This window comes from Emydura macquarii, unplaced genomic scaffold, assembly GCF_026122565.2.
Source record: "Emydura macquarii macquarii isolate MOO-44397 ecotype Brisbane River unplaced genomic scaffold, CSIRO-AGI_Emac_v2 contig_2365, whole genome shotgun sequence".
Lineage (NCBI taxonomy): Eukaryota > Metazoa > Chordata > Testudines > Chelidae > Emydura > Emydura macquarii.
The window spans coordinates 3,046,890-3,060,557 of record NW_027132502.1 but is presented as its reverse complement, the minus strand read 5'-3'; the positions used below and the strand labels follow the sequence as shown (position 1 = coordinate 3,060,557).

At 41.6% G+C, this 13,668-nt stretch overlaps 1 protein-coding gene across 1 annotated transcript in view; it reads right to left on the bottom strand.

Moving 5' to 3' along the window:
• Nucleotides 1–13,668, bottom strand: part of PSMD1 (proteasome 26S subunit, non-ATPase 1) — a 111,220-nt gene that overhangs the window by 90,190 nt on the left and 7,362 nt on the right. Inside the window, exons 6-12 of the mRNA XM_067561117.1 lie at nt 13,492–13,635; nt 11,295–11,521; nt 9,016–9,076; nt 6,893–7,021; nt 5,729–5,817; nt 2,955–3,033; nt 1,091–1,264 (exon numbers count right to left, since the gene is read on the bottom strand). Coding sequence (XP_067417218.1) covers nt 1,091–1,264; nt 2,955–3,033; nt 5,729–5,817; nt 6,893–7,021; nt 9,016–9,076; nt 11,295–11,521; nt 13,492–13,635 — 903 coding nt within the window. The remainder of the gene's footprint in view (nt 1–1,090; nt 1,265–2,954; nt 3,034–5,728; nt 5,818–6,892; nt 7,022–9,015; nt 9,077–11,294; nt 11,522–13,491; nt 13,636–13,668) is intronic.

The window sequence follows — 13,668 nt, the reverse complement described above, 5'->3', positions numbered from 1 at the left end:
CAGGGACACCCAAAGCCTGGGGTTGGATTCCTGGCCATCTTGACTAATAGCCATTGATAGACCTACCCTTTATGAACTTATCTAATTCTTTTCTGAACCCAGTTATACTTTTGGCCTTCACTGCACCCTGTGGCAATGAGTTCCACAGGTTCATTGTGTGTTGTGTGAAGAAGTACATCCTTTTGTTTGTTTTAAACATGCTGCCTATTAATTTTATTGGGTGACCCCTGGCTCTTGTGTTATGTGAAGGGGTAAATAACACTTCCCTAGTCACTTTCTCCACACCATTCATGATTTTATAGACCTCGATCATATCTCCCCTCAGTCGTCTTTTTCAAGCTGAACAACCCCAGTCTTTTTAATCTCTCCTCATATGGAAGCTGTTCCATGCCCCTAATCATTTTTCTTTGCCTTCTCTGTACCTTTTCCAATTCTAATATATCTTTTTTAAGATGGTGCGACCAGAACTGCACACAGTATTCAAGACATGGGTGGAGCATGGATTTATATAGTGGCAGTATGATATTTTTCTGTTTTATCATCTATCCCTTTCCTAAGGAGAGAGGGAGGAAGTGTGCTGGGCAAACATTAATTAGGAGGCTGTTCCAAACATAAAGGTCAGTGTTGTAGAAGCCTGGGAGGGGTCAGGAGCAAATCCTTGCTGAAGCTCTGTTTACACGTAAGATACATAAAACCTAGTTTACAGCACAGTCACTTCAGCAATTTATTCCTTTGGTAGGTAATTGTTAGCCAAAAACAGAGAATACAGTAAATCTACCACTATAACAAAGGAGGGATGGGATAAAGTTATGCTGTAGGTGACAACAATAAACATTTATTCTGAAACAAATATAAAAATCCTTCCTAAAATCCCACTTGTATTACTAACAAGAAGGGTTTTAGGTTATTTGCTGTAGCCATTGTCTTAGTCATGCCCTTCTCCTGTTACCAGGCTGTGTATGACACTCAATTGTTGTATCATGTCTGATTTAAAGTGTAAGTGCTTAAAGGCCTGGTTAGTATGAAGCACCTAGGGCACTGTTGGGTATCAGAGAACACAATTAGGTTCTCTGTTAAACCTAGTACGCACATCATTGCTGGCATTCTTCAGCTGGTTCAGCAGATAGTCAATGATGTCACCGCCATGATTAGCATGAATCAGACCCAATGCATAGAGACCTCCGCCCTCTTGATAGGCTGACCCCGGAGAGGTGTCCTTGGGTAAGTATGTTGCCATTAATTGTAGAGCTTCCTTCTCATGACCCTGCAAGTTCATTGCCCAAACGGGTTAAGGAAAAGGAAAAATGAGAGGAGAAAGAAAACAGTGCTTAATTATGAAGACATTGTTATAATAGTTTAAACACTCAGCAGGAAACATTTGCATTAGCCACCAATTTCCATGATGTGGTCTCACATCAACCCTTCACAAACCTAACTTGTTCAACCTTTTAATGCTGGGTTCTTTACACTTCTGAACTATTTATTTACACAGAAGCATGTGACTACACTCTGGTCACATAGTCACTATCCAAAGCCAGTGCAAACAAATTTGGCACAGGACCCATATCTGGCCGAACAATCGGGATGCTTTAATTAAAGGTTCTAGTCCCATAAAGCAATTATAATAGTTTCCCACTATTTCAGACTGGCTTTTCCCAGATCTGAATTGGCAAGGTCTCCACCATCAACATCCCTCTGGAACATATCATCATACGAGGCTCAGCAACATCATGAAGCCACAAAATAAAGTAATAAAACCACAGACATAATTTAGGTAAATGGAAGCCACCATCCCCTGCAACGGATGCAGAGGAGGGGAGAAGAGTGGTCTCTGACTGTATAGTAGCAAAAAAGCCCCCATCTGAATTAAATTGGACAAACATCTGTCTAGATTACAGCTTCACTGCACCTATTCAAGGCTAGACATGACCTATCAGGGTTGGATTAGAGACAGATAATTAAATCCACCCCACCACAATGTAGTATTCACAGGTCCCTTCCATCCAAATGGTCCTCGTAAATGCTTTGCTCCACAGAAAGAGGATATATTTGGAAGATCATAATCATCTGTTCATTCACTGTATTCTTCTGTGCACTTAGGTTTTGCTTACATGATATGACCTTGTCTAGCCCAGTAGACATTATGGTATATGCATGTGTACACATACGTCAGAAAAAAACCAAAAACTGGAAATCAGCTGAGTCTTCACACATCTCTGTGATTAAGCTGCTGCCATGTGTATTTGATGTCTCTTAAAAACTAGATGTCCAGTTTATGGTATTTGGAAATGCTCATTAAAACATTACGCCCTGTCTACAGCACAAGTTTTAACAGTGGTTTTGTAAAGGTCCAATCACCTAAATTAGTTATAGGTAACATGATTCAGTTTGTGTCCACACAGCAACTGTTCTGCCATCAGAGACATGTTTGCATGTCCACAGGCTTCCTACGTACATTTGTACCAGTACATCTGGGGAAAGCCGGGCGGCTCTCCTATACTGCCTCAGCAGGGAGTGTGTGTCTGGAGAACATACACAAAGGGTGGCACCAGCAGTACATGGAGCAATGCACTCCGAGATATCCTGAGGTTCAACCAAACTGGTTACAAACACATGGTTAAATTGTCTGGATTGCAGTGCAAATAAAAAAAGTACCAAGCCACTGACAGAAGGACAACCATGGGCCAGCCAAGGGCTCTGGCATGGGTCAGGTACCATTAGCTGCCTTGGTTCCTAGCCAAGTATTAATCAGGCCATGCAAGGAAACAAACCACATTAACAGCCACCCTTATCAGTGACTGGTTGCAAATCCAGTTACAAGTTGGAGCGTGAACAGGACCTTGGTGTATAACACAGAATCCCCATTCCATTTCAATCCAAAAGAACAAGAAGCAATCCCAGCACTGGCATGTCAAGAGTTCACATTTAGGCACACAGAATGAATGCAGCATTACCTTATGAATGACACCCAGGCTGGCAGTAGCAGTGAATTTAGCCCAGTTAGTGGCTCTGGCCAGCCACTCCAAATTATCTCTGGAAGGAGAAAAGTCACGGGTTAAATACAGTTTCTTTAACACTCAATGACACATTTCATCAGGAAAAACTGCTGTCAAAACCGGCACCTGTTGGAGATGGAGAGAGGCAGCTTCCATTCACCACTCCCTAGAGCAGCCCTGATTTCTGGCTGGTCCCAGCTCATCCGCTGAACACTGGCAATCACCATACCGAACAGCAGCATTAAGTGACGACACAGAACTATATAACTACAGTCACGCTGGCTGGATAAGGGGGGCCCTTGAGGTGTATCCAGGAGCTCAGCATGACAACTACTATTTCAACAAGGGCTGTCAATTAATGGCAGTTAACTTGATTTAAAAAATTAATAGTGATTAATTGCAGCTTTAAATAGCACTGTTAAACAATATTAGAATACCAATTTAAACGTATTATGTTTTTTATATTTTTCTACATTTTGAAATATACTGATTTCAGTTATAAAACAGAATACAGAGTGTACAGTGCTCACTTTATATTTTTTATTACAAATATTTGCATTGTAAAAAAGATTAGTATTTTTTCAATTCACCTCATACAAATACTGTCGTGCAATCTTTTATCCTGAAAGTGCAATTTACAATGTAGATTTTTTTGTTACTTAATTGCACTCAAAAACAACAATGTAAATCTTTAGCGCCTACAAGTTCACTCAATCCTATTTCTTGTTCAGCCAATTGCTAAGGCAAACAAGTCTGTTTACATTTATAGGCGATAATGCCGCCCACTTCTTGTTTACAAAGTCACCTGAAAGTGAGAGAAGGTGTTTGCATAGCATTGTTGTAGCTGGCTTTGCAAGGACTTTACATGCCAGATTTGCTAAACATTTGTACACCACTTCACGCTTCGGACACCATTCCAGAGGACATGCTTCCATGTTGATGACAGTAGTTAAAAAAAATAATCCATTAATTAAATTTGTGACTGAACTCCTTGGGGGAGAATTGTATGCCACCTGCTCTGTGGTTTTACTCACATACTACCATATATTTCGTGTTATGGCAGTCTCAAATGACAACCAGCACATGTTGTTCAATTTAAGAATATTTTCACTGCAGATTTGACAAAACGCAAAGAAAGCACCTATGTGAGATTTCTAAAGAGAGCTACTACACTTGACTCAAGATTTAAGAATCTGAAGTATCTTCAAAATCTGAGACAGATGAGGTATGGAACATGCTGTCAAAAGTCTTAAAAGAGCAACACTCCGATGCAGAAACTACAGAATCCAAACCACCCAAAAAGAAAATGTTGGTGGCATCTGACTCAGATGATGAAAATGAACATGCATCAGTCCACACTGCTTTGGATCATTATCAAGCAGAACCCATCATCAGCATGGAAGCATGTCCTCTGGAATGGTGGCCATACGAATGTTTAGCATATCTGGCATGTAAATATCTTGCAATACTGGCTACAACAATGCTATGCGAACACCTGTTCTCACTTTCAGGTGACATTGTAAACGAGAAGCAGGGGAGCAATATCTCCCGTTAATGTAAACAAACTTGTTTGTCTTAGTGATTGGCTGAAAAAGAAGTAGGACTGAGCTGACTTGTAGGCTCTGAAGTTTTACATTGTTTTGTTTTTGAGAGCAGGTGGTAGGTTTTTTTTAACATAATTCTTCACTTGTGAATTCAACTTTCACGATAGAGACTGCACTACAGTACTTGTATGAGGCGAATTGAAAAAGCTATTTCTTGTTTCTTATTTACAGTGCAAATATTTGTAATAAAAAATAAATATAAAGTGAGCACTGTACACTCTGTATTGTGTTGTTATTGAAATCAATATTTTTGAAAATGTAGAAAACATCCAAAAATATTTAAATAAATGGGATTCTATTATTGTTTAACAGCGCAATTAACCCTGATTGATTTTTTTAAATTGCGCGATTAACCACAATTAATTTTTTCAATCGCTTGACAGCCCTGATTTCAACATCTCCAAAGACCTTGCTGCAGGCTGAGCAATCCTTCTAGACAGTGGATACTGTTCACCATGCAGCCCATCAGCGCTGTTTCCTGCTCAGCTGGAGGGGTTTGATCAGACAATCACTTTCTTTTTTCACCTCCCACAAGCTGATGTGGAATAATCTGACCCTCACACTCAGTCTCATCTTGATCTCTAATAGTCAGACACTGTTTAAGCCATAAAGCACAAAGTTTAATATCACTTTCAAAATTACAATTAAGTGTAGATACTCTGAATAGTCTTGATATCCAAGTAAATATCAGTCCCTTTTTGAATCTTGCTAAATTCTTGGCCACAATGACTTCCTGTGGCAGTGAGTTCCACAGTCTAATTACATGAAGTGGGAAAAGATATTTCATTCTATAAGTTTTGAATTTCCCACCTTTTCATTTCATTGAATGTCCCCCCTTGCTCTTGTGTTATGAGATAGGAGATTAGAAGCTCCTAATCTCCCTTCTTTAGACCATTCGTTATCTCAAACTTTTATCACATCCCCGCTTAGCCATCTCCATTCTAAGGGAAACAATTCCAACCTTTTCCTGCTCCTCACATGACAACTTTTCCCAGCCTCCTGATCATTACCATCACTTTGCTGATCCCCCTCTGGTTCTGCAATGTCCTTTTGGAGATGGGGAGACCAGTACTGCGCACACCATTCTAGCTCTTGGAATGCGAACTGGACTTCTTTGCAATGTATTACCTAAGGAACTGGTCACTGGTTGTCCCACAGTGCATAAAGGAGTTCGCTATAACCGTTGCTGTGTGGCACACAGAGTTCCGCACTGCATCCTGAAATAGCAAAACAGGCGAGTATTACTGAGAAGCAAGAAACAGGTTGCAGTAAGAGAGATTCACGACTAAGATGCACAGCTCTGCTCACTTTGGACTTGAGACTTATTTTTCTAGTACGATTAGATTGAGTTGTATTAAATAATCCCAACCTAACCAGGATCTTTTTCCTGATGGGGATGCATTGCTGGTTAATACACACTATCTAATCTCAACCCATTTCTTCCAGTGCAGACAAATCCTGTCTGTGAACTCCTGGAACAAAACAACACCACAAACTGAGAAGAGAATCCTCTCAAATGGCCAGGAGCTCCAGGAACCTACTGCTACACAGTAAGTGTTGCTGGCAGCAATTTCAAGCCCTTCCTAGAAGGCCATGCTGAACCACTATTCAAAAGAGCTTTATGCATTTCCAGTGCATTTAAAATGGAACCTTCCCAACAGAGGTTTACCTGCTTATAGCAACAGCTTCACACCACCCTCTGCTGAGGGCAGAAGTTACATTTCAGATTCAAATAATCTCTCTGTTGTGTGGTTTACAATAATCACTTGTCTTAAAGAACGGAGGGGACAAAACCTGCCATGAGCCCAAGGGCTGCACCTACTTTGCACATAAATTTTAAAACACACAGACCCAGACCCTCATTAGTATCTTCCATAGTGGAACAGAAATTGCTTGAGTTCACCAGTACATTCAGTTCATTCCCTGCATTAAAATACTGCAATTGAACAGCTTTATCTTCAACCTACAGCTGCAGGGAAAGGTGCCCACAAACCCCACCTCAGGATTCCCTGGGCCACACTTTGGGGGCTGATAGCTTTGGACCAGAAAGTGGGAACAAGCAGCCCTCCCTTAGTCTTGGAGTTTCAAGTTGTAAAATAATCTGTTGTGACCAATATACTAAACTAGATCTTTGGAAACAGAGAAACAGAATAAAAAGACTCCTCCAAGAGACATACAGGCCTTGCTAAAACCTAATGCTCCAAGGAGAGAGACTACATTCAGTATTGAAACACAGCCACCAGAAAACCTGTGATGAGTCCAGAAAGAAGACACAATCCAAAGGTCTCTTACCTTTGTGTTTTTGAGAATCATCAGGTCTGTATTGTTGTTTCGTATTAAAAACTGCAGGTGTAACTCAATAGCCATTTCGCCGCTTAAAATTTTTATCATTTTTGAAATCTGGTCCTTAGGCTCTGGGTTCTTCATGCACAAATTAAAAAAAAAAATAGGTCATCAGAATCCCTTCATTCCCCCAAAATCAAGCTCTGTTAAAACACTGGCCCACGAGACAGCTAGTAGACAGGCAGATTTACAGTATGCTCCCTGTCATGCACTAAGAGACCGGCACCTCTGGGAAGAGAAAAGGGCATGAATTCTTCCCTCAATGCATATACCCAGCTCTCAGAAATATTAATGGAAGTGCTTCCATGTACGGGGGTAGGAGACAGACCCCCAAGGTTAAATGCAGCCACTGAATTGAATGGAAGATATTGTGAAGAAACCCGCATCAAATGCCAAAGTGGCTCACCATGCTGCTTTGTTTGGTCTCTCATACCTTCAACAGATGAGAAGGAGAAAAGAATCTCCCCCAAGAAGCAGTCATCTATATTAACATTGTGCTTATATTTGGAAAGGACTCAAAGCAACAATACTTTGGGTGTCAGAGACTGCTTCTCAACCTGTGGCTACAACTGCTCCAGAAATCAGAACACACCTTAATTCAATGCAGAAGGTCAATGGAAGCGGATGGGCTGAAGCCACCCTGCCCCAACTTACAATGGCCGGGGCGGGAGAAGCCCAAGCTTATGACTTTTGGAACATCCTGCCAGTCACTGCTGCATTTCCACTGCCTGCATGTTTCCATTGCTCTGCTGGAGTAACCCATCCCCACAGCGCTAGATAACATCTGCAGGGTAAGTCTGTGTTTGGCATTCTCTCGCATAGGGCGGAAAGTACATTTGGGTCTCTTTGTAGCAGCTTTCTGTTAAAGACACCTGCTGAGCACGGCTAGTTTAGCCCTTCAACTAATCTCCTCAATTATTTCTTTTCTGATCTAGGGCAGATTAAGCTCAGGAATGCTTCAGGCCACAAAGATTGCTTCTGCATGCTTGCCCCGTGTCACAACCAGAGGTGATCATGCAGCAGAAACGAATTCAGGACACACTGCACCCAGAGTGCACCTGCTACTCACAGGCTCTTGGACGAAGTCAGGAGCTCCACCCTTTTGTTCCTTGCCTGAACTTAATTTCAGCAAATCTCTCTACTTACATTTGAACTAACAGAATTTCTCCCTTTCAGCTATCCACAAGAAAAGCTCAAAGATTCCCAAAACTAGTTCTCATGTGTGCATCTTGGGAGGGGTTATCACCTTTGGGTAGCATTTTATTTATTTCCTTTCCCCAGCCACAGAAACTGCAGGGTAGGCCGCTGCATTTGCTGCTTAGTGTGTTGAACTGCGATGTGTATGTATATTTACAGTGCTCCTGTCTTCGAACATACTTGAGAGAGCAAGCTGTACACCACAGAAATCTAACAAGCCAGCCAAGTAGCACAGCAATAGCACAATGTGCACTATTCCCAAACAGGGATCAGAACTCAAGCACCAAGCTCTGTCCTTCACTTTGGGCCATTAAGCATTGCAGGGGCAGAGGGTACAGCCCCCAGAGAAAGTGAGTGCCTTGTATTACTCTAGACTCCTTTTGGCATTCTAGAAGCAATGGCCAAACTGTCTCAGTCCAGAAAATTGCTGCTGAATGGCTTGGGGGCGAGAAGGCCGATTCACCGGCCAGTGCATCAGAACGAAGCTCCCAACAGCAGCAGAACTGCAGCCCTTTCCTTTGAGGAGGTATTTATTTCCTCAATACCAATACAGTCCAAATCAAGCAGATAAACCAGGTCCTCCTACCTGACCCCTTCCCCTGACCCAGGGTCTCCCATAGGAGCCTACCTGCTCCCTCTCTCTGAGCTGCTTGCTGGCCCTTTACCTTCAGACCAGATGACCTGCAGACTATCACCTGATCTCTGGCCTCAACCTATCACCTGGGGGGGAAGCTAATTTAGCTGCAGGCAGGGCTAAGACCAACTCCCTTAAAGGGTCACCCCATCCTGTGACAGGGAGGAAGAAGAGGAGATCTAAGCAAAATGTGTCTGCAAAGCTGAACACAGCACATTTGATTTCACAGAGTGGCACTCACAGATTCTGCAGACTTCGCAGCACAAGTGTTACTTGGCTTCTCTTCGGTTTCCATAGTGTCACTGAAATTAAAAAGAAAAAACAATTCACATCTCGAGACTGCCAAATGCTTTGGCAGCAGCTGAATATTGCATCCCAACACAGGAGACTGGTGTGTGAAGGTGATCCCCGGGGATAAAAGACCTTGGGCACATCACAGGGCTGACACACACAGGAATCGCAGCCTCCTCCTGCAATCTGAGCCATAGGGGAGTTCAGGATAAAAGGCTAGAGGAATTCTGGCCCCCCTGCTGGCTGGAAAGCGCACAGCTAGAGAAGCTTGAGTGGATTATGGGGCAGGGGAGATGTAAGAGAAAACCACTGGTGAAAATGAGTTTGGGAGTGAGACGTAGCAAGGGAATTACATCCATACTCAAAAGCCTAGGGGCCACCACTGTCAGTAAGGATGGACATAGTGATGGATGGGAAAGCAATCAAAGTCATTAAGCTGTCACTGAGACAAGGTCCTGATACACTTGTGTAGTGGAGGGAAATGTTCCATTTATCACTATATCCCAATGCCGTACAGATTCCCTCTGCCTGACATTTTTAAGCAAACTCAGGCTGTTTTTCAGTCTCTTTTGGGGAGTGCCGTGCCAGCCAGCACATTTCAGGCATCATCGGTATCTCTCACTGACATGGCTATATGGGCATTAAAAGCAAGTTGCAAGGGACAATTATTTCACATCTCACCGAGCAATGGCACCTTCAGAAGTGTAAGACTCTGCCAATGGTATGACAAGATGTTGGGAGAGGAATCTACCCAGGTCTCTCCAAGTGATCAAAATCTGAATTTCCAATCCTCAAGGGAGAGGGCTGCTGGCCCTCACAATGCAATCTTCAGAGCTCAGAGAGGACTGCGCAAGGCCAGCCATTGCACAGACTGACTTTTAAATTGCTTTGTGGGTATCTAGTCCATCTTACTATGGGATACCCCCACTGGGGAACATCTACCTGCTACAGATGCATTCTTGCCTGAAGAAACGAAGGTGTTTGGAACCAATTTCCTACATTTCCATAGGCCCTTGTGTTCGGTAGGCTTGGTTTGACCACAGTCCCCATTAAATGCTAATTAATTAGACGCGGGTGCTTGTCTGGCAGCTCCAGAGGTTAAAGAACAGGCACAGCAAGAACAGCAGGTACTACAAGGTTCCTCCTCAAGGCTGCACCCACAAGCCTCCATCTTAACCTGGAGAAGGCCACCTCTAAGAATGAGAGAGTAGTTCCGTCTTCATGACATTCAGGTGCCTTCTGAGGGACCAAAGGGGAGATGAAATGAAGCGACTAATTAGCACCTATTGTGGGGACACCTTGTATGATGTGGACATCTGGTCACAGACGGCTGAACAGGACTCAGATGGTGATACGCTTCTGTTAACACAGTTCAAGGCTGGACTTGAACTACTGAGCTTTGCCCAAGGGATGAAAGGCTTTGTTTGTATTACCATATCAGTAATAGTAAGGCTCTTCAGTTTTGATTTTTACTGAAAAATTCCCAGGTTTTACTGAAGTTATTCAGTTTTTACCAGTTTTTACCCAAATTGTGGGCTACTCAAGTACATGAAAATACGGATTATGCTGAGAAAATCCAATATAGCACATTAGGTAAGATGTGTTTATGTCATAAACAAGTAGTCTAAGTGTAATTAAATTCTCTCTGTTACAGTAGGTCATGGCTCCAATACCCTGGTTCAGATACCATCTAATAGCACTACATATTAAGCAACTAACTACAGTTCATGAAATAAACTACCACAGCATTAAACTGCTTTTACTTTCAATACTCTTGCCTTTCTCTATTGCTTTTTTTCCTGTTCTCCTGTCCCTCAATATTAACCCCAATATTTACCCAGAAAACAGTGTCATTCATTTTTTCCAGCAATTTTCACCCTTTTAAAAAAACTTTTGTAATAAATGCTGCTAAATTCCCAGAAAATTGTAAGCAAAACAAAAATTGAAAATGAAGGGCCTTGCAGATTACCAATCGCTGGGCCATACATTCCCCTAAATGTATTTTGATTACATTATAGGTTCACAAAGCAAAACACAAAATTTACACATAGCTATAACTGGCATTTGACCTAGGCAGGACCCTGTTTTTTAGTTCTCTTGAACACTAAAACAGGTATAAGAATATTGATGCATGCTCTTCAAATGTTCCTGCGTAAAGTAATTTACAAAAAAAATTACAACAACAACTGAACATGACAATTATATTTCTACTCAAGCCAAGATCCCCACCTGTCTTTCTCAGATCCAGGGACGGTACCAGTGTTGGTTGATCCAGGCACAGAGGCAATAGGGGTTCCAACAGTGCGGAGATTCTGGATCACAGAAGACAAGAACTGCTGGCTGGCACTTTCATACAGATCAAAGCAGATCTGATAAGCCATGAGAAGGTTGTCTTCCTTCACCAGCTTTTCCAGGATATCACTTACAGCCTGTGGGTCATCCAGGAAAATCAGGCACTGAAAAATAAAAAATAAAGATAAATCCACCAGATAGAAAATATCACAAGATGACAGAACAGGCATCAATTCCCCATACTAATTTCTGTATTGTTTCTCTGGGACAGGCATCTCCCTCACCCATAGCAGATACTAAGAGTTTTACAATAGTTCTCGTAAGTACACTTAATATTTTCCTTAGTCTCATTTTAAACACAAGATACTGTCAGAGAAGCTTAAGAATTAAATGTTTTTCCTATGTATAACAACAGCATCTTCTGAAGCTGCATGGGCATAACCTACAGAACATCCACTTCATTACTGAAATGATGGTGTGATCTCATCCCAACACTAGAACAAGACTGACAAATTTTACCAAATGAACATGTGTGGTTTTACTGAAATATCTAAGATAAAACAGAACAGGGACTGATGCGCTTAAAGGCTCACACCTGTGACAAGCTGCAATAGCGTAAGGCCTAAGCCATGAGGACATCTCTCATCGTCACACCCAGCTATGTAAACATGATCATGAAATGGCTTTCTGAAAACAAAATGCCATATTTATTTTCTGGAGAAAAGAAAGGACGTTCTTAATTTCTCTTAAGATCCGAAGTGGTGTGATTACTGTCTGATCTCCAGAACGATGCATGGAATCTTTAGTCATAATTCAGAGAGTGTAGGATCAGAAGGGACCATTATATCACCTGGTCTGACCTCTGGTGTAATATGGGCCAGAGAATTTCATCCAGATACACTTGTATTGAGCCCAATAAATTGTGTCTAACTGAAGCACAAGTTCCACAAAGGCCTCCAGTCTTGATCTGAAGACATCAAGAGATGGAGAATACACCTTGTCCCCGGTAGTTTGTTCCAATGGTTAATCACCCTCACTTAAAAATGTGTTCCTTATTCCTCTTTTGAATTTGTCTGGTTCCAGCTTAAAGCCCCCGTCTCTTTTTCTGCCTTTCTCTGATAAATTAAAGAGCCATTTAGTACCTGATATTTCTTCTCATTGAAGGTACTTGTACAATGTAAATCAAGTCACCTCTCAATCTTCTTTTTGTTAACCTAAGCAGATTGAGTTCTATGTCTCTCACTGTAAGGTATTCTCTCCAGTGCTCAAATCATTTGAGGCTCTTTTCTGAACCCTCTCCAAGTTTTCAACATTCTTTTCAAAATGTGGACACCAAAACATGACACATTTTTCTAGTATCAGTCTCACCAATGTTTGATACAGAAGTAAAAATCATCTCCCCACTCCTACACCTTTGTTTATACAGCCAAGGATCACATTAGCCCTTTTTGCCACAGTATCACAGCTCATGTTCAGATAACTGTCCACTATAAGCCCTAAATCCTTTTTAGAGTCCCTGCTTTCCAGGACACAGTCCTCTGTTCTGTAAGTATGGACTGCAATTCTTGTTCCTAAATGCATGAACTTTAATCTGGCTCTATTAAAAAGTATTTTGCTTGAATAGGACCAGCGAAACAAGCAATCCAAATCATTCTGTATGACAGCCCTACCCTCATTATTTACCATTCCACCGATCTTCGTTATCCACAAATTTCAATCAGCAGTAATTTTATATTTACTTCCAGATCATTGATATAAATGTACTAGCTCCTCAAGGTGTTTTAGAAGAAGCTTCATTTCAGAAGAATGACTATGACTGAGTACGAAATATTAGAGTCCACCTTTAATATTGACCTCCATTCGATGCATAACACACACACACACACACACACACACACACACACACACACACACACACACACACACAGAGGAAATAGAATTTCATTTGTTTAACTAAATATGATCAAACACACACACACACACACACACACACACACACACACACAGAGGAAATAGAATTTCATTTGTTTAACTAAATATGATCAAAACTCATGTGGGAACTGAGTTAGACATACCTAGAAGATAGTAATTTTTATTAAGCAAAGAGTTCATAAAAAGCAGAGCTACACATTACCTGACACACATTGATGAAGTCTGGTTTCTCCAAGTTCATGTAGATTTTAACCAGAACTCTCAGCACTTTATTACGGAACTGCTTATTCTGCATCAAAGACATGCAGAGCTTTAAGCTGTAGGCTAGCATTCCAGGAACATCATTCTGAAATTGAAGTAAAAGACACAGTCCACACTT